The sequence below is a fragment of the Mycteria americana genome, chromosome 7, assembly GCF_035582795.1.
Source record: "Mycteria americana isolate JAX WOST 10 ecotype Jacksonville Zoo and Gardens chromosome 7, USCA_MyAme_1.0, whole genome shotgun sequence".
In the NCBI taxonomy this organism is placed as follows: Eukaryota; Metazoa; Chordata; class Aves; order Ciconiiformes; family Ciconiidae; genus Mycteria; species Mycteria americana.
The window spans coordinates 15512590-15534463 of NC_134371.1; the positions used below are offsets into that span (position 1 = coordinate 15512590).

General features: G+C 36.0%; 1 protein-coding gene across 3 annotated transcripts in view; it reads right to left on the reverse strand.

Moving 5' to 3' along the window:
• The window catches only part of ACAP2 (ArfGAP with coiled-coil, ankyrin repeat and PH domains 2), a 68084-nt gene that overhangs the window by 6726 nt on the left and 39484 nt on the right, over positions 1-21874 (reverse strand). Inside the window, exons 10-21 of one of the 3 annotated variants that reach the window (XM_075507178.1) lie at positions 17076-17188; positions 13316-13336; positions 10037-10088; positions 8546-8646; positions 7283-7388; positions 6634-6842; positions 6350-6419; positions 4892-4986; positions 3302-3486; positions 2387-2476; positions 899-1083; positions 450-559 (exon numbers count right to left, since the gene is read on the reverse strand). In XM_075507178.1, the coding sequence (XP_075363293.1) occupies positions 450-559; positions 899-1083; positions 2387-2476; positions 3302-3486; positions 4892-4986; positions 6350-6419; positions 6634-6842; positions 7283-7388; positions 8546-8646; positions 10037-10088; positions 13316-13336; positions 17076-17188 (1337 nt within the window). Of the gene's footprint in view, positions 1-449; positions 560-898; positions 1087-2386; positions 2477-3301; positions 3487-4891; positions 4987-6349; positions 6420-6633; positions 6843-7282; positions 7389-8545; positions 8647-10036; positions 10089-13315; positions 13337-17075; positions 17189-21874 lie in introns of all 3 variants that reach the window. The other 2 variants (XM_075507177.1, XM_075507179.1) reach the window with 2 other exon arrangements.

Consider the following 21874-nt stretch of genomic DNA (forward strand, 5'->3'; position numbering starts at 1 on the left):
AAAGCCGTGATTCCAAAATTCAAGATGTAATACAGTACATTTTGAAATGAGATATGCTCTCAGTGCAACACACAGGTGGGACGAGTCAGAAAAAGCCTTGGCCCTCACACACCACTATTTCTCCTATTTGTATCTTATTTCTTAAGCAAATGAGAAAAATCTCATGAGTCTTCACCAAAAGTTCATGCTATTTCAAAGCATTATTAAATACATGTTTTTACAAAATGGACCAAAGTGTGTTTACAGATGTGTGTTTTGCTAGCAGATAAGACTGCTAATTCAAAATGTTATTTCCTCTCTCACCACAAAAGTTTAAGAAAAACCTAGATCACTTATAATATATTAAAATGCCAGAATATTTGGGGAAATGAAGAAGCTTCATGTTAACAGCTATAGTAAAGGATGGCCATTTACAAGTATATGTAAGCATAGATGGAGCAGTGAGTTACCCAGTGTGTCCTAGAACCGTGGCATGGTGCAGGGGTCCTCTTCCTTTCATGTCCCTGATGTTCACATTGGCCCCATTCTGCAGCAGGAATTCACAAGTAACCAACGAACCCTACGGAATAAAACCAAAGAAACAATTCAGCACCAGATCTCTAGAATAAGAGTCAAACCTGTTCTGCCTTCTCACCACTCAGTCATGTGGCAAAGGAAACAAAAGGGATTTGCTTCCATATCAAATTTAAACACTACTAGGTTATATAATTCCAAACAAAGCATTAACAGGACAAAAATAGTTCGGAAACAACTTTCAGAGAACATTGTGAAGACGGCTTCAACATCACATTATCATTCATTAGTGAAGCAAGCAGTTCAAAAGGAGCAGTGACACAGAAATATCCCTACTCTTCACCTTCCCCTCCTCCCACATCAGTCGGTGCTGTATATCACATACCCCTCGCACTGCCTGAATGAGTGGCGTTGCTTTCTTTTCTTCTACGTTGACCCAGTTTACTTCAGCGCCATGGGCCAATGCTTCTGCCATATCAGGAAGATTCTTCTCAAAGGCAGCTCGATACAGCTGCAATCCTGGACTAGGATGTTTGGAGTCACAGAACACAGAAGATTCTTGCTTGTCTCCTTCTGAAAGGAAAAAAAAATTACTTATCTGTAATCCCTGTTTTTATAAGGTATCTCCTAGAATTCTGACAAAAAAAAAAAAAAAGTAATTTCTCTGGCATAAGGTAGCTCAGGTTTTGCAGAATGCTGTGCATTGTTGCCTCATTCTACCAGGAGAAGTCACAGATGCCTTTATCTTGTTCCAGCATTCAGGCATGGCCACTTCACAGAATTATTACTGCCCAGAAAACATTCTCTCCACATTACTGGCACATGTTAATATCCTTCAATCTACCTATTCCATGTCATTTCTAGGAAATTATTTTAGGTTAGAAGTGTGTTTTATCCTATACTGCAACATATGAATAAAACTAGTTTCCTGCAGGAATGTAGTCATACAAATATATCTTTATCTGCAACAGCTTGATACACCTGAATATGAGGCTAATACTGTTCTGACCTAATTTTCATTAAAGGATACCGTTGTCATTTACCAATTATTCACTGTGGCTATAATCTTTTGGACTAAAGCATAATCTTTCTTTTCATCTCAATAAGAGTTATACAGAGTGAAATCTGGGAGATAAAGACATTGTTATATATAAGCTTTCATGAGTTACAGCATCACGTTTCTACAATGCAGCCAAAGAAAGGATCCAAGCCACATGCTGCTTGCCTACAAACCACAGCTGTGAACTACTGGATTTAAAACATACCTCAGAAGAGTGCTTTCACGTAGAAGAATAAGTTTGCTTTATAAATAAATGTTTTGAATATTTTGACAAGCCATACTCAATACATCTGTCAGCCCAGGATGCTAATATTAGATAGCAAATAATTTCATCAATTTATAAAGCTTCGAGTAAAGAGGGGGTAATGTTTAAAGACATGGTCAATTCCACCTAAGTGGAAAATGGAAAAATTAAGTAAGAATGCTCAAATAACACATAAAAGCCTATTATCTGTGACTTAACAGGAATTCCATCTCCAAGGATTTAACTATTTATAAGAGGATTATGCATTTCTGTGGAGACTTGTCCATATCAAAATGCAGCATTGCTCTCTCTGTTAAAAAACAAAGTTCTGTCTCAGTATCATCTGACTGGAAAAAAACATAATTGTCTGAACTAATTTAGAAGGTGTCAATGTCATTCTTGCTACCAAGCCTGGAAGAGAAAAAGGTCCCTCAAGCAATTACTACCCTTGTTAAAAATATTTCAACCCGCCAGGATGAATCGTTATCGCCAAGTACTAATCTCTTTGATAAGAGCATGCTACCAAGAAGTGATTAAATTTTCATCCTAAAGTGCAAAGCCTAACGCACCTGGTTCATACAAACTGTTAGCTGATATAGTAGAGGCAAGGTGTTCTCTGCCGTCATCACTCTGCTGGATCCCACTGTCGCTGCTTCGTACTGTTTTGGGGAGAAACTGTAATTACTATGCAGACCGTAAGTTACCTACTCTTCACAGATACCATGATAATAAAGCAAGCTCTTATACTTGGTCCTGAATACCTAATTTTTTTTAAAATGACTAGTAATTATTCAATATCCTTAACACATCCATAGAAAAATATGAAGTCACATATTGCAACCATAACATTTATAATAATAATAAATGTCAAATATTATTAGAAAGGAAAAGATCAGGATAAGTAAAAAAGCTTAAATTATTTCATGAAAACACTAAGCAATGCAGTAGCCTGGAGACAATGGATTAAAGGCAGGGAGATGGCCACAACACACAATGAATCACCAGTGCAAATACTGAACACGCCATAGCTGTAGTACTTACTACTACGTAGTTTTGAAGAGGTATCAAAGTAGGAGAAGAGTGAATCTAGTTCATCAGGACAGAACAGAGACTCCCGCCTCGCCTCGTCGCTACTTACAGCAACCGCTGGGACATGCAAGTTAGCAATGCACAAAGCAGGCAGTAAGGAAGGGATAGGGCAGGAAAGAACGTTATTGGAAAAATTAAGAAGGATGAAAGTACGGAGGAAAGTAAGTCGTTAATATGTTTCTGAATGATAAGCATCCCCACTCCAAATGGTTCCCCACCTAAAAATACACATCTCTGAACAAGTCTTTTCTCCCCTATACTTCTGAACTAGGCTATGACCCATTAAAAGACAGATTCCGATTTCTCTGCATGAGGCAGGAAATCAATTAATACAAAAATATGTTACTTTACAAAGAACACGTGTAATATAGCTAAGGAGAGAAGTGTGTAAATACCTTTTTGGGATGCTGCACCTTGTTCCCCTGTCAAAAGGGATTTTTCAGGGCCACTGTGCCTTTTCTCTTCCTGACCTTGAGGCACAACTTTTGTTCCAGATTCAAGCAGAGATACTGACGCAGGCTGCTTCTCCACAAACTTTCTTTCCACATATTTTGCTCTGATATATGCCTCCTTCTCCTGCCTGTCATATACAAAATCCCTGGAGTTAGTAATCTAATCTTTTAATATTCTCATGTATTAAAAGAACATCCATTTCATACTAAAGCCAGTAACCAAAATTGTAGTTTGGCACTGCGCATAAGACACTTATGACGCATTTTCAGAAAGACAAAGAGCACGCTGTCTATCTCTTTCTGGATTCTTGATTAAATTTTACATAAGGCTCAAAAGAAAGTAATTTTGTTAAGTTCATATATGTATATTTTCTTTCAGGCAGAGACTTTGGAAAGTGGTTATGTGGAAGACATAAGCATTAGCTACTCTATGTTACTTAGAATAGACTAGACTATTTCAGTTGGAAGGCACCTACAATGATCACCTAGTCCAAGCACCACTTCTTGGTATGAATCCTTTATACATGTTTTACACTGTTAATAACCAATTAATATAGCATATATTTAGGTTTTTAGGTAAATGTAAATTGCAACGTTTGTTAAAGGAACATCAAGATTGCAGAAGAGAACCATGACAATAATAAGCCTCAGGTACACACAGCCACCAGTTCCATAATGCATTCTGAAATACTTTTTCTTGTAACCTGAGGTTATCATCTTAAGACACACACACCAGTTGTGACAAACTGATGGAAGGGGCTATAGAAGTATGACTATTGAAACTGCTGAAAAGCAGTTACCACTAGAAGGAATGTCTAGCAAATCTCCTATGTTATTTATATTATTATTGTCTCCAAATTGCCAATGCTTGATAAAATACTGTTTTCTATACCATAAAACTGCCTGACAGCAAGCAGTGCAGAACTGGAAACCTGGTTAAAAAAAGTTTTAGAAGACATCTTATACAGCATAACAAAACATTAGGAAACTACCTTCAAATGCAAATTAGCATCAGAGAAATGGAAGACAGCAGTACAATCATTAGAGGGTTGCTCTAAAGCAGCAGAGCTCATGTACAATGTAGGCAGAAAGAAGATAGCATTCTGGGGATCAGGGAACAAAAGTCAAGCTCAAGAACAAAGTCACTGTAAACAAAAGGCACAGCCACAGGCTCCTTCCAGGAGCACTCACAGACCAAGTACAGCTGGCTGAGATGGTACGAAGTAGACAGGAAACAAAATCAACATGCCCACGTTGATGAGACAGAGCAGGATGCTATACAGCTGTCATCAAAAGGAGGGAGTGAGACCAGAAAAAGAACAAGTGAACAAGAGAAGCCAAAAGGGACCAATAGAAGGAATACCCAATAATGATAGAGAGTGAGAAAAGGGGGAGAGCAATACACACTGGTGAGAAGGAGAAACAAAGAGTAAATCAAAGGAGTGTTACACACATTAAGTGGCAGCATCTTTTAAAGCTGGAGGCTGAAGGAAGCAACATGAAAAGGAAGAGGCACTGCTAGTAAATTACTACCTTTGGCTTCCCGGTTGTGGCTTCTTTACTCCCACTTTTTCCAACTTCACTTCATATATTCTATTTATAACATCATTTCCCAATTCACACATAAGCTATGAAGCAAAATAAATAAATTCAAATACAGTTGCAAAAGGCTTTATATACCTAGTTTTTTTTAACCTCACTCAGCATATTTTTACAACTTAGTATTTTCACTGGTAAAAGTACACTTACAGAAATAAGCATGGGTTTATACCATGATAATGACACCATCAGTGAATAGAGACACCAAATTCCAATTAAGATAGCAAAAAATATAGTCACTCCTTTAAAGTGCCATTCCCTTCTGAAAAAGGACTGCAAAAATGACCATCTGTCATTCAAGAATCTTTTTTGTGCAATCAGAATGACACCTGCAGGCCTCATTAACAAAGGTACTCTTTTCCACCAGCTTTGCCTGTAGCTATTCTTATCCCATCAGCAAGAGACAATTCAATCAATTCTATTCCATCTTGTTCAACAGACATTTTTGCTAAACCATAATCTGTTATGTCTACAGAAAGAGATCAAAGACAAAAACCAGCCTGCAGATACTACTTTAAGGAGAATTTGGCCCATAAAGTCCAATTTACTGATGGCAATGAACAGACTTCTTGCTTCTAATACCACGCGGAATATTCAGCTCTGATATTTACATAAACAGGACAATGGGTGTAGTTTTGGGGTTTTTTTAGTTTGTTTCCTCAGCATGAACAAATTGATATTAAAGTTATTTAAGGTTAAACCACAAGAGAAACACCCCTACTCACATTGTCTTTTGATTGTTCAGAATAGAGAAGCAATACCCAAGTACCAGAACATCACAGCTAGAAACGAATGCTTTGCATCAGTTATTCAGTTGCACACATGCATCCATGCGTGAGTTCCCATTTCGGTATTTCAATGTCACATGATTTTCACAACCATGTTTCAAGCTAGAATTTTGGCACACAAATAGCACACAAGCAGTTGCACGAATATTCTCCTATAAGCCAGTAGGAAATAAAGATCTCACTGTTAAGAGCTGGCATCTGAATTTTCAAGTATGATCATGCTTTAGGCTGATACAGCACTTCCAAAATTTTTTGGCCTACTATATTACTGGTCTATAAACAGATTTCCATTTTTATGTGTTTAAAGTATCAGATGAAACTTACTACTCAAAATGTATTTGCGAACCCCAAAGCATCATAAGTTGTTCTGACTTGCAAGTTTGTAACAAGAATGACTACTGCTACTGCATATATTGTAAGAAAGCATGAATTAAAAAAAAAAAACAACACAAAACACACAACTATAAGCACTTCTGAGTAGAAAATTTAAGACATGCACTGGGTACAGATGAAAGTGTTTCCTGCATTGAACTTTCTGATGCAGTGGCTTTAGAACAACAATTTAAATACTAAACAGAAGCTTGTTTCAAAAATACTGTCATACCTTTAAAAGTTCAGGTTCCCATGAATCCAGCGTTAAAGATCTTACTTTTGAGAAGTGGACTCCCAAACTCCTAAACAGCATTAAAAAAATATTAACCTGTAACTGAATGCTGTGTCTTACCTCAGACAGCTTTACCATTAATTTATGCAAATAAAGCAGTTACCTTAATTCTGTTTACAAACAGGGGTCTCTAACCTTGCTTCAATATACATTTGAAGAGGCAAACACCACCCTTCCTAATTAAGTCAATGTAGAAATCAAATAGTTCTGAAGAGTTCCCCAACCTGTGTATCCCAGAGCACTCAATGCACAGCGTGATTCCTAGGTTGATACTGGCCCAGCGAGGATCTGCCAAACCACAATCACAGCAGGCAGCATTACCAGGAATACACTGAACACGCTGTAGAGCACTTTCTCCCTTTAACAACTTCTCTTTTGTCTCACTGCCAGATTCTAGGCTTCCAGTAGAAGGGGATGATTTCTTTTCCTGTTTCTAAAAAAAGAAAAGAAACAAACAAACAAAAAAGACACACACACTAAAATAAAGAAATAAAAGTCCTACAGATACCAACAGTGCACCAGAATTGTAGAAAAGTAACTTCTGCATTTAAGGCCAAGGAAAGCCATAGAACTGAAAAAAAGTTTAGTTTTTTAGAAGAAATATAGAACTGAATATAGGAGTAACCAGTAATGCTGTGAATTTTAATAACACTACAGAAAAATCTCATCAAAACATATAGGCCAAAGTAACATTAGTAAGATGGAGTGAAAGATAGATTAGATATAAATCATAGCCTTCAAAATTTCATTGCATTTCCACTGGAAGACAAACAATGGATTATTTCCTCCCCTCTCATAAAAAGAGGTTTTCCTCTATTTTTAATTTTCAGGATCTAAAGGGGGGGTTGTTGTTTATTTAGTTTTTAAACTCACCTCAGATTCATCCCCTTTCTCTCTATATGCTGTAGCGATACTGGTCTGAACAGCCTTAATCCATGCCTGTCGCAGCTTTTCCGAGTCAGCCTGAAGCATGCAGCTTCTGTGACAAATACACGTGCACTCAGATTCAGAGAGACTGACCAAGCAGCTAACATCAAACAACAATTTGTTCAAGAAAATACAGACTCTTGAGAAAGTTTCTTGCTATCACCACAAGCATATTGTTTAGTAGGCATCATCTAATAAACCCATTTATTTTGAGATAACAAAGCAGCTGATCCTTTATGAATTGCAAACTCCTTGTTTCAAAACTATTTGCAGGTAATGCTAAACCATACAGATATGACTCTTCAAATAACCCAGAGGATGGCTTAGCTTCCTATTCCCTTTCTTTTCTTATTCCAAATTTTCCATTTTTGTATCCATTTTTGAGATCAAGAGAAAATGATGTTAAAGTTCTCTGACAAAGAATGAACTACGTTTCACACCAACAGTCAAAGGAAACAGGTCATGAAGTATAAAACTGTTCCAACACTTATGAGCTGAAAAAGTATAGGCAAGCAGGAGCAAAATGCATGCTAAAGTGAACCACAACTGAGTAGGCAAACATTAGGACAGCAATCTATTAAGAAGAGAAACATAAGTAGGAGTGGGGAGTGTAGATAACACCCAAACCTAAAAGCGGGTTGACCTTATGTCAAAAATTTAAATATGGTCACATCTCAAAATCATTAATGAGAAATCCATGTCTTGTGCCCTGGCTGCAGCACAACTGCCATACTTCTCCAAATGTAACCAATACACTGCACTGCTAGAGCTGAAAAATATTTTTATTTGGTAGTTTCATTTAGTGCATTCTGAAATGTAATTTAACACTACTGAGACAACAACTTATTAATATGTTTCTCTCTCATTACACCAATCAGAAATCTGGAGAAACTGAGATCTATTTTCTATGTTACTAAGCAGCTTGATAGTATGAGCTACTACTCAGCCACAACAGCTCCACAACTGCAAGGCATTTATACGTAAAGCACAAGAATATATGTTTATTTTAATGCCAAAAGTAAACTGAATACCAGAAACACTTCTCACAGCACCACTTACTCTTAGCCAAAATTTCAGAAAACAGAATTGTTCAGATACTTTTCCTGTTTTGATCTATCCCAAGAGAAATGTTAATCTTGCATGTCAAGACAACTGAATGTAACTATTTTTTTAATTTTTAAATAAATATGCTCCATCACTTCTCCTTACTTTGTTGGAGAAACCACCTCAAAACAAAAACGTCTTTCTATGTCCTCACAGTGTTTAACCGTGCAAAGCCGCAAGTCTTCAACAACTACTGTAGGATTATCCTAAGAGACAAAAATTAACAAAACAAGTCACATAGAGGAAAGATAATAAAGTTGCTAGTAATATTTATCATTTAATTCTATTTGCTTGTTTACACAAATTTTTCCTCCGAAAATAAAATTTTAAATAGGTGGAATCAGAGGTACTTAGCAGGAAATACTTAGACAAATTTTAATGTTTCATTATATTTTATGAAAATTTAATACAAACTTTGGAGAATTCCTTTTTACCTACAATCCAATCTACTAAATAATCAACACCTTAAATTTAAACAACAGTATTCAAAGGATTTCAAAGATACTTTCTAAGAGCTGCAGTTAGCTCACAAATAAATCAGAAAGATTATACCCAAGTCAGCAGTATTATAAGTGCCAAGTACAAAAAACTAGAAGCTGGATGCAGTGGTTTAGAAAATCTGATTCAATTCATAAGAATTCTCTTCTAAGCTAATGGCATTTTAAAGGTGCGTTTTTAAAAAACATAAAAATGTAATTGGAATTCACAAACACAAAAAGCCCAACTCAAATATGCTCACACAAACTCAGCTGTTTGTTTCCTTTCCAACCACAATAATGAAGACCCTTGATTTGATAACAGATAACAAGCAGTAGCCTCTGAACCTGGTCTGCTAACATTGAAGAGAAATGAATTGTCATAAGCTCTACCCTCTTTTTTTTTTTCCTTCTCCATACAGTTCTCTAGTTTTTTCCAACATGAAGAACAGTTACAGCTATATGGTGCAAAAGCAGATCCTAGAACAGTAAAGAAAGGAGCAACTCAAAGGTTGATTCAAAAGGCTGGCTTCTATACCGTGGGGCAGAGTTGCACTTGCTGCAACTGTAATATACAGCAACTGTACTCTCCCACCAGCAAAAAGACAGATATTGATTGCTGAACCACCTTAAATTTTCAGTATTAAATACATGTACACAGCATCCCTGTTTCATAAAAAAAGCTTTCATGCCTTTCCCCCCCCCCCCAACTGCTAAAACGGGTATGTGAACCCAGTAAGTAACTGGAGAGAGCAAGTCCTGAAAGAGTTAAACACAACTGCTCAAAGAACAGCATGGAATATTTTGCTGCCACCAAGTGTGTACAAGCTTTTTGGCACCAACAACCTTTAAGGCTCTTCATAAACCTTCTCTGCAACAAGGTAACGAAACCCACAGCAAATAACATTATGTGCTTACAAGTCACAGTCCAGGAGTCTCCAAATCTGTAAGTGTAGCTATTAGTCTCATTTTACAAAGGGAGAAACTAATTTAGAAAATGCATTAGGTTGTTCAAGACCACACAGGGTGCCAATGTCAGCACTGTTTCTCCTTCTCCTGATCAATCGGGAAAACCATCACCCGCACCTCAAACTATCCCAAGCCAGTTTTTGATACCTACCTTAAATTTCTTCTGGTACACAAGTTGGTTATTTTGTATTGAGAACCAGCGCCTATTCAAATAAAGAGACATCCAGAGAGTACATAACTGATTTTACAGTGCTTATTTGACTAAAATGTGCTAACATACAGTGTACAGAGAGACTGCAGAAAAGAATTCACAAAAGTAATGCTGCAGTCAGTTTTGGCAAGTATTTCGTAAGAATAATGAAAAAAGGGAAAGCAGAGACAAAACAGAAAAGAAAGCAAGGGACTCAAATAATTTGAGTCCTAAACAAACACATTCATGTTATGACAACATTAGTTAAGCTATCACATAAAACATTTTCATTTCAAAGAACGTTTACTTCCGTATTTCAGCAGCAAGCTACAATTTTAAGTAATTGTTTGACAACACAAATTCAAACAGTTTGAATAACAAAAATACTTAAACTATGTAAACTACTCACTCCTGAAATATCTTTGAGACTAGAGAAATAACTATGAAATAACTTACTAAGGGACTAAAAATACTACAGTGTTGCTATCCCATGTAGGTTTACTGTCTCTCTATATTTGGAATTTCTTAAAATTTTAGATGCTGAAATAAAAGGATTATATACAAAAACAAAGCAAAACCAAGGAAAGCCTTTTCAGTAGGATCCTAACTTAAGCCTCAGCTTTGTAGGAAAATATCAAATAAAGATTTAATGAAGGCATCCTATAAAAACCAAAAAGATAACGTAACGCTTAAAAACTCCTCTGAACTGTATCCTTCCTTGTCAAACTCACTGTTCAGATAGGATACAATTCATAGAGAATGGAAAGATCATTCGTATTTTGGAAAAAATTACGAGCACCTCAGATCTCTAACAACTGCATTTTATCAGACCACTGAATATTAAAAAACCAGCAACTATAACCATCCCTTTCTAGCTCTTCTGGGCATGCACAAAATAAAAGCTAACCAATCATCACTGGTTTTGAACTGACAAAAATGAAAGTAATATAAACAATAATTCAGTCCTGCAGTGAAATTTACACTATTTTGTTTTGTTCAAGCTTATAACGTGAACCTGTGTTTATCATAGCATAATTCCTCAATTATCTCAAATACCCCACTTATATCACACATCAGTTTTTTCTGCACTGCCAATTAGTTTGAATGGTAACAGTATACAAGATATTGTATTGCACATATCTTGTTATTCTCCACAGGCTGTTGAACTTCAAGCTACAGTTTACTACAATTAGTAACAAGAGGGCTCCATATTCAACCACCACAAGCCATTCATGAAAAGAAGCACACAAAAGATTGTTAAGAAAAATTAAGATATACAAGAAAAGTTAGATTCAAATCAAAAAAATCTAGTATTTGTTAGAAAAGTTAGTACTTAGTAGACAGATGAGATTCTACCTTTTAACAATTAATCTTTTCAAATGTTGTGCAGGTATATTTAATTTAAACAGCAACAACAAGACCTTCTTTTAATACTGGATTTCTAACATAACAACAGTAATCTTTTTGAGTTAAGATAATTGAATAGAATAATGCAAAAAGTTAACTACTTTTTCAATTTATTAACAGCAGTATTTTGGTTATTGCTATTTAAAAGGTATCACCTTTACCATCTATTTAAAAAAAACCCACAGATGCAGTAACTAAGCCTCAAATATGAGCATAAAGAAGGTTATTGCTAATATTTAAATAGGTAACTCAACAAAAAAGCAGACTAGAAAAGGAAAAAACCTCAGTCTTTTTCACATGCTTTTTTTTTTTTGAACATAACAAATAGAAAAACATGAAAAGCAGTGCCTAAGTCATAAAGGGGGGGGGGGGGGGGGGGGGGGGGGGAAGCAGCCTTGCCCCAGGATAACATGCAATGGAGCAAATCCCTAATAACGGCCTTAGGTAGTGTTATTAACTTCATTAATGCAATGCTTCATTTGTTCTACAGCTAAATATTTAGTGAGTTACTAAAGTAAATAAGCTCCAATCCAATCAACTGGACATAGGTGACCACACAAATTGTAAAACAAATCTGTGTCATCTTTAAAACCTAGTCTAGAAGTTTTCAAAGTATTCCAGCCCCTTTTTTTCCTAGTAGAGAAATTAAATCTGTTCAAGAAAACTTTCTAGTTAAGCCAAAAAGTGTGCAGGTTTTGATTTTTTTTTTTAAAGAAACTTTTATTGAACAAGATCCACAATTTAGAATGTAGTATAACTTGTAGATCACACTTCTGAAGTAGATGTCAATGGAAAATAAAGTTAATACATTTTATTGTATGCTTGAAAAAATAAAATTGGCAGACTCCTCTCCAACATGTCAGCACCACAGCAGTTTTATTCAGGCCAAAAACTTGGAGCTATTTCATATTAAGTGAGTATCATCAATAACCTCTGCTCATTACTGTAGGAAACAGACTGCCAGGGGTCTACAGCAGTAACAGCCAGGAACTTCTGAGGTACAATATATGTACTGAAGGTGCTGTCATAGGGTATACTACATCTACCCTGTTCTAAGAATTAATGTTCATAAACCTTTAGGCAACATGTGTGCAGTAAGTACTGATCGTTATCAAAGTTTCCTTACAAAGTGTCATTCTGTCAAAAATAGGAGAGAAACATGGTGAAGGAGAAAACATACTTGGGGAATCTTTAAGTAATTTGCACTGCCTCACTCAATAGTGCTTAAATATAGCTGTTTGGGCTGCGAAACTGAATGTTTTCCATCATTTATACCTACACAATTCAAAAGAGTATTTGTTAAAGAGGAAACAATACAAAATTCATTGAAAAACATTTCCAATTTCTGAGAACTGAGAGTAATACCAAGAAGAAATATAAAATCTAAATTGAGTTTTGTGTAAAAAAAATGAATCATGCTTATTGATTCTCAAAAGGAAATAGCTAATTGCTATCAGCATGGAAATAAAACAGAGTGATTAAGAACGCACAACATTTAAAAGTTACATCTCTATTTCCAATGCAGTTGGTAAGAAAAATCTCACCAACTTCAATTGGAAAAAGTCAAAACACTGATCTTGTATGCTCAGAAGTTTGAGTGCGGCAACTTTGCTTTAATTCCTTTTTAGCTAAAACTAGCTCAATCTTTCTAATTCTCTTAAAGGTGTTGAGCAGCAGGTATACTGGCATCCCAGGCAGAATCCTTCTGTTATTTTCTTAGACTGAGCCACTTATACATCCATTGCAAGTAATAAAAATTAAATGCAGGGTTAATGAAGAGCTTTTAGCGTGCCAAAGAAACATTGGGAAGGTATAAAAGAAGCTGGTTGGTACCTGATGTGATCTGGCTTTTTCCTGTCATGTGAAAAAACGGGGTAGGATTAAAACATAAGGGAAAGGAGGAGAAGGAATGAAAAATGCAAAATGAGCAAAATAAGCAAAGAATTAGCATGACCTGAAAATACAGCAGAATTTAAAAGGAAAACATTTAATGCATCCAACCTAAAAACTATTCAGAACATACTAGTGTTTGATAAAGGCTTTTCTCCCTACACACATTTTTTCACGTGCATCTTTCTTCATGATACGGACTTATTTTTCATTTGAATTTCTAGGAACCAAAACAGCTTTCCACCTACTGCTCCACAATAACAAATGCACCTGATTTCAGTTCCTGATGCCTTAAGAAAAATTGTGTACAATAAGAGATCTCATTTACAAACAGATAGACATACACTCAAAAAATAGGTCTCCATACCTGTTACTGTAAGACTTTCCAGTATAAAGATATCATTTTGATTCCACTAAAGTATATTATCCAAAATACTCATGTACATGATGCACTATCCATTTAGTCACCATGAAAAGAGATTGCAAAATCTCCAGCTCTTTCAAGAGACAGCAACATTGGATTGCAAATAGCTCTTGTGGTTTACTTTGTAACCTGCTCAAACACTATTTGTTTCTCAAGCCAGTGTCATGCAGAACTATCCCAAGAACAGGAAACAATGCACCAACCCAAACAACTGAAGTCTTCAGACAATTAAACCCAAGCTGCCAGCTGCCCCAGGAAGAAACTACATCATCCTAGCAAGAAATTAGTTTGGATTGGAAACAAAACCACCTTTCATTCATTAGAACAGATCTGCTCCCCTTCAAAGGGCTGCATTATATGGTTTTGATTTTTTTGTCCCCCAGTAACCAGACTTTTCCCAGGATAATCCACTATGCTGTCCGTGGATTCATTGGCCAACACATGCACACAGAAGCATCACAATTATCTAATTTGTTAGCTAGAATCATACTGATGTATGTCAAACCCAGACAAAATCCATTGTACCATTTCTTTTACTCTTATGTTTTTAATGCTGGCAAGTATACACTAACAGTGGTAATTGCAATGATTTTTGGTGCCTTTAATTCAGTCTTAAAGGAGTACTTAAACTCCTAGAACCATCAAAATACCAACTGATACCAACAGAGGGAAAAGAGAAGCTACCATTTTAAATACGTATTACTACTGACAGTGCAATCAGCATTTAGCAAGGAAGGTAAGTGCCATCGCCCTTAGTTCAGAACATCAGGAAATCCCAGTATTTCTTTCTAGGCAAATTCTTCTGGTTTTGTTTCAGCTGGTTGATTTTCCACCCACCCCCCACCGAAGATGGGCATGTAACAAAGTGGCAAACTACTTATCTGATAAGAACACGGAAAATTTCTTGTCTGTCTTGGGGTCTCTGACTTCAGCTCCGAATTCCCTCATATGAAATACATAATTCTCTAAATGTTTCCTCCTTTGGTATTTCATCGTACATTTTTTACACACAAAACAGTTTAATGCAATGACACAGTCCTTTCTTGTACCCTACCTAGTGACTGGAAAAACACCCTCACCTCTAATCAGTAATTATCTTCCTGCAGCTGAAACTGCCATACTACGTAAGTAAAGCATTCAGGCAGTGGAAAGTGGCAATGATCACTTCAGTGCCTACAATGCAGCAAGCAGTTACAAATGTATTCAGAAATAAAAATAAGATAAAAATACTTCTCTATTTTTATTATAACATGAAAAATGGGGCTAGATTCAGAAACTAATAGTTGTCTTCATTAAGGTCTTAAACGTGTATTTTATGTATGATAATAGCAGTAGTAGTTTTGTAACAATTAGTAATGGTTTGTGAATGTGAAGTACAAAATTAAAATGATTGATTCAATTTCTAAACAGTGTTTATAGATAGCATATCCAATGCTATTCTCTGCCTAATTCTGAAGCATCCAACTAGCCTATCACAGTGAGATAAATTATCAAGAATCTAAGATTAGAAAAGGTAAAAGGTTTAGCTTTATTGAATACTTCTGTGACAAATAGAAGAAAAAACTATAAAAAATATAACATATAGTAAAAGTAGGCAGCTCTGACTTATTACTGAGCCGTTTACCTTGGCTCTCTTAAATAACTTATTGTTTGGATATGTTTTTATTATATATGTTCAAACCTGTAACTTAAGAATGTCATTGTGTATCTTGATTTAATTGAGTTCCCCATATTTATTTTGTGTCCATTTAACTTTCCAACATACAATAGTTAGTTTTAATTGAATCCTACTTCGTAACCACCTTCAGGCAAGATACATGTACAGTATTACTAGGTATGAAGCCACATGGAAGAAGAATATTTCTCAGCTACCTTCCAATGTTCCTGTCCTGCTCCCTCCTGTTACCTCCCTACAGAGCAAGGCCTTTATGCTATTCAAAAGAAGAACCCAGAGAGAGTGTCAGAGTTTTGCCTTCAGTCAATTAGCAAGAGGCTGCAGGCAATCCTGCAAAACACCTTGCAAAAACGACCCTTTTGGCCTGTTGAGAATCCAATAGAAGACAATCTCCTACCATGTTACTATGGATTTTTCTCAGTGTGCTTACACTAACATTTTACTTCTGACCAGGAACATGCTTTTGAAGCATATCTCCGTTTTATCCATTCACAGTCCTTTGATGCCTCGCAGATTTGTCTTGGAAAACTCCAAATTCTGCTTGGATGAAACTAACCCAGAAGGTACATTACAATTACAGATGGACAATCAGACCACAGGACCAGACTAGAAGTAGTCCAAAGCAGAATCCCTTACACTAGTTGCACGTGACTTGCCAATACACAGTTTTATTGACGCCAGTGGCCCTTGCATCAGGCTACGGATTTAACTGAAGCAAACCCAGTATGTTATAGACTTGCGATGGTCCAAGGTACTCAAGGGATTATAGAATAATTAAGGTTGGAAGGGACCACATATCCAAATGCATTCTGGCCTTTGACACACAGCAAGTAGTTTAGCAGAAGCACTGCTGCAAAAATTGCAGAGCCTAAGATAGTAAAGAGAGCTCTATATCTCAACAAATTAACTTCAAAATTCAAGAACCGTATCCAACTATACTGTAAATACTCCAGCATATATAATATTTCCTTGAAAAAAGCGTACACCCTTGGAAATGCAAAAGAAATCCTGTTCAGGGAGAAAAATATTTAAACAATAGTAAAATATACATTGTTAAAAGACATGACTAACAATATATTTTGAATTCCCAACAGGACCATCAAAACTACTAAGCAGAAGTCACTGCACAGGACAGGAATTGTAAAGGACAACAATTACATGTTTACCTTTCAGAAAAAATAACTTGAGTCCTTCACTGTGTTTCCCTGCTTCCAAAGGCTGTACAACTTCCATTTTACTTTGTCCTCTAACAGCTATTTTCCCAGCATACACATTCACATAGCTTACAGTCATAAGGATTGCTCTATTTCAACCCGAAAGTAAGGCCAAAATGCAATTACAGAGCTGGACTGCGCACAAGCTTTCCATACATAGGACTTCTCCAGACTAAGATACACTCTTAGAAAAAGGCTTGCAAACAACTAGGACAGAAAATAAGGAAAAATGGCTTTGAAGTGTCATCTCTGCATTAATTAACAGAGTCATCCAAGTTGTCTGTCAAAACTGTGGAATCAGTGAGTTGCATAGGTTATAAAGTCAGACCAGAATTTAGCTTAATAAGCGGTATCTTAATAAGCTAGTAAATAGAGGTTCTGAATAATTACCTGTTCCAAGTCTTGAAGGCATTGCTGGCTCGCTTAAATAGATAACCTTCCATAACAATACCATTGGCTGCATCTACATTGTATTCTAGTTTAGTATCATCACTGGAATAATCCTAGTACAAAGGAACAAGACAAGAAAAAGGCATTGCAGTTTCAAATGAAACTTTAAATATAGGCAGTATTAATGTCAAAAAGAGTAAACATTTAGGAATAACATTTTGCTTGCAACACTTATTAGTCAAGCCATGACACTCAGCCCTGACAAATTTTTTTAAAAAGTATTTTTAGGAGATCAGAATGCTGAAGATTTTTACTTTACCTGCACACAAGGGGAATTTCTTGCTCAGGTATTGGTGACCGCTATGGCCAAGTAGAGGGCAAACATTACTGACAGAGCATCTGATGCTTCTACTGTCTGCTCAAATGGTCTCACATTTATTCCAAAGAAAGGGGAGAGTAAGGTAGTAAGGAAAAGGGGCAATGGGAGTTAGGAGTCAAAACTGAAAAGCAATTGCAGCCTGTTGCAGACAACTGTATAGAGCCAGCTGTGCTTTAGTATTTTCTTCAGCTCTGTCATCTAGACAAGTGAGCCAGATCAGAACTTAGAAGACAAGTAACCACATAAAGATGATGCTATCAGTTATCTCTCAATTAAAGTGGTCAGGGTGCTGGCAATGATGACAAGAACTTAGCAGTAATTTTTTTCTTTATGATCTTTAATAAGAATATGAAGCTAGAAGTAGGACAACGGAATATACATGTCAATCAATCTAATAACAAATAATAACAGATAATAACAGCTTTACAAGTTTTAGAAGGGTTAACTGCTTCACATCTCCAGCAAAGGTAGAGTAGACTAAGTAGTAATACATGTGGTGATTATTTGCTTTTATATCTCATCTGAAACAGCATGGACTCTTCCCAGGGAGCTACAGAGCTCAGGTATTCAGTGAGTGGGAGGCTAACAGCTACTAGGGGGTGCACAAAAAAACCACACATGGAATGACATCACTAATCATAAGCTATGTCCAGAGATCAAAATAATATACATGCTATTATTTCATTTCAGTCTTAGTAAAATATATCTTTGAAGTAGACCAGCAGCATATGGGTTCTTCCCCTTAACTCAGGCAGAAGAGACACATCACTAAAAATTAAGTTTCAGGAAAAAAAAAAACAAACAAACAGGTCAAATACTGAAGATCCAGGATATTTCATAATGTCACTCTGCCATACCCTCAAGCAGGTACTTTTTGTAAATTCCAAACATCAGCTTGGTGTGAAAAGTATGTCTTTAAATCTCTGTTTTGTACTTTGCTCCTTAGGAATTTGCCTATGCATGTGGAAAAAGAGGCTATACCAAAAAAAAAAAACAGCTTCAAAACCAATACCATTAGCCCTATGTAATATTCCAGTCTGCACACAACTTTTCTGCTACACATGATGTTTACTCTTATACATGCAGATGGTTTAACCTTGGGTTGGATCAATTAAACAAGACAGTGAAGTGGTTACAAACCAAAATGGGCCCTTTACACTCCCAGGCCAGCCCAGAACCAAATTCCATAAAGTTACCCACAGTGTTTTCAGCTATTACCAATCTGAACATATTAACTAAATTTGAAATGTTAAATCTAGATTTTTATTGATTTACTGGCAGAAGATCAGTGCAAAAGTAAGAGTTCCAAAAGAAAACGGAACTATCCTATCACTAGCATATACTGATCTTAATAACGACACAGGTTGCAAATAAAAGCTTCTCAAAAATCACGAATTTGTGCATTTATTATTCAGCATTTAATAATTTTGATTTTCTGCCTGTTTTCTAGCTCAGAACATGCTGAACATTAAAGACTTCCTGTAAGCACAAACAGCCAATACCACAGTACAATTTTAACTTAGTATTTCACAACTTATGACATACACAAACATTCTCAAAGTGTTAAAAGTCCTTTGTTTTCTTATCCCCTCAAAAAAAAAAAAGAGAAAACCCCTATGAGCACAGACTTAGACATGCTGAAGTCACATTACCCCACTCCCCAAGAAACTGATAAATTACTCTAACTTACCAGCTCCCAAACATAATGAAACCTGCTAAAGATTTGCATCTTCCTGCCTCAGTGATGCCTGCAACTCCTTGTCTAGTGAAAGACAACATACATTCCCTCAGTCTTTTCTGTTCAAACTAATGCGTAATCACATTTTCCTCCAGGTTTGGAGAACTGCTGTAGAAAACGCAACTGTCTTTTCCAATGAATCCAGATTTATGCTTTGAAGACATACAAGCATGACAGGAAAACTCCTTTGGATCATTTACCATGCTGCACTCTCAGTCCAAATTGTCTAAAATACTGAGCCTTCCTCATGAAGTGCATTTATAGTGTCATTTTTAATGGCTTCCCTGATTGACTTCCACCTTTGTGGAGTAGATCAAGACACAAGAGTATACAGACAAATGTTTAATATTTTCCTAACTATACATAGCAGACTACCAACTGGGGGGTGAGGGAGTAAACCTTCCATATGCTTTATCCATAAAACTTCATTGATAAAGTTGTGGTGAGGAAAAAGATGAACAAACAAAAAAACCACACTTGATTTCAGTTAAAAGGATGAAAGTAGAAAAAGGAACTAGATAAGCCCTGTCTGATCTTACAGTCTCTGCTAAATTTTATAATTAAAGGAGAAAAGCAGTCACATTATAGTTTATTTTTATCTTGGCTCATGGAAAAGTTTAGTGAATCACGAAAAATAATCAGGGGTGGAGAGAAATACATCCATCTCTTTCCAGTGTCCTGCATAAGAGAATCACATGTTAATAAACCCAGTCACTTTACGTGATTCAGAATTTTGTATTCCTTAAGCAAACATGCAGCTGATGAAGACTGAATTTTAAACATCACTTATTTACTAATAAGGTGTCAGTTAGGACTAAAGTACATTTCACCTAATCAGAACTAAGAAAGTTAAGCCAGTATTATAAGTTACATAAGTGCTATATCACACATTTCATTCAGATTTGAAGGAAGGAACACCTATGGCTTCTATTCTGATATAGATTTTTCAAGGTTGGCCAGCCACTGGAAGAGAAACATGTAGAAGTGGGTTATATAAGTGAAGCGTACAGCGTGCTTTCATGCCTTTTTTTTTTTCTTTTTCTTTAAATGTCCATGAGGGATAGCAAACCAGCTGGCAATGGAAAAACAACTTTCATTTCCACAGTTAATACTAATCTGGTGGATCACAGAATACTTGCTATTCTTGACAGTGTTTCAGTGAATGCATTGACATATGAACTTATCAATTCATCACACATACTGGATTCACTTCATAGCTTGCAGGTGTTCTGTTTCTCTACAAATAATCTTGTTACCAAAACATAAACCCCCATATTTTTCAGCAGCAGAGTTTTTGATTTACTTTCAATATGAAGATTGCTAGCAGGTGATGAAAGCTATTCAAGCCATTTAACCAGTAAATCTTAGGGACTGTATCAGCATTTTAACATTGCATGTGTATTTAATATGTTTTTTTAGTTTAGAGAAGCAGAATTTTTAAAGTTTTTTAAAAGGCAGTAAATGGGGGAGCATAAGTACAAAAGAAAACACTAATCTGAAAAGTTACTCCAGCATATACTAAACAGAAGACAAGAACTGTGCACACCCCCCCCATTTAGAAAGTTGCTTCCATTCCCATCCCATCGACAGATTTTTGTCATGTGTAAGTTGAAAGTCCCTTGAGGAAGGGCTTAAAACAACAACAGACACAACGAGTAACAAGGTTTACAGTCCAAGATAAAGTGAAAGAAGGCAAGATAGTCATCGAGCATATAAGTCACTTGAAATACTGGCACATCTTTGTTTTTTGAGACAGGAATTAGTTTGCATTACTTCTCAACAGCAGCTCTGGTTTATGCCTGCTTTATGACTGTGGGAGCATCTGGTTTCCTATCACCTTGTTTACTCAAGATGTTAAAAATTTTCAAATCATTCACACTCCAGCTGTTTCCTGAGCAGTTCTTCGGATGCAGATTTTTTTTTTTTAAATGAAAAAGGGATTCAAATACAACAAAAACTATTTGAAGTTCAATGCAAATATTTTTCCTGTATCATTTCCCTCATTTTAGAACAAAATACTAGCTCTGTCACAAAACCAAAAACCCATAATGCTGTTTACAGATCCAACCAATTTTTAAATTATTTCTTAATTCAACATGTTACTATAACAACAGACTGCAAACTGCGCAGAAAACAAAAGAGCTATAAATCTTAAGTGATACTGACACTGTGAAACCACTCTTTTGATATGAATCTTTCCCTATAAAAATATATTGCAAAAAGTTCCCAAAGTGATCTTGACATTTCCAGATTAATTCATAGTATGTGTTGCTCCAGATTAATATGGAAAAAAATCTCTTACACTAAAAAAAAAAAAAAATTATTTCCTGCGTATTTGCTGAGTAAATAGAACACAAAAGTTAAAACAAAGAAAAAAAAAAAACCAGACATCAGTTCTCTTAAAATAGAAATCAAACTATAGTGGTGACCAAGCCCTTCCATGACTTTTGTATCAGCCTCTCAGACAACAGCCTAATTAAATAGGATGATGATTGTAAAGAAAAGTGAGATGAGTTATTTAATTAGTGCAATTATTCTGCATGCATATGCACATATATGCAAACACAGGTAGGGGGTGGGTAGGTGTGTGCACATGTGCACTTACCTATACATTTCAGAAAAGGAACTGTTCTTTATCCACACAATGAAGAAAAGGCATCGTTCTGAAGCATTAGATTAAAA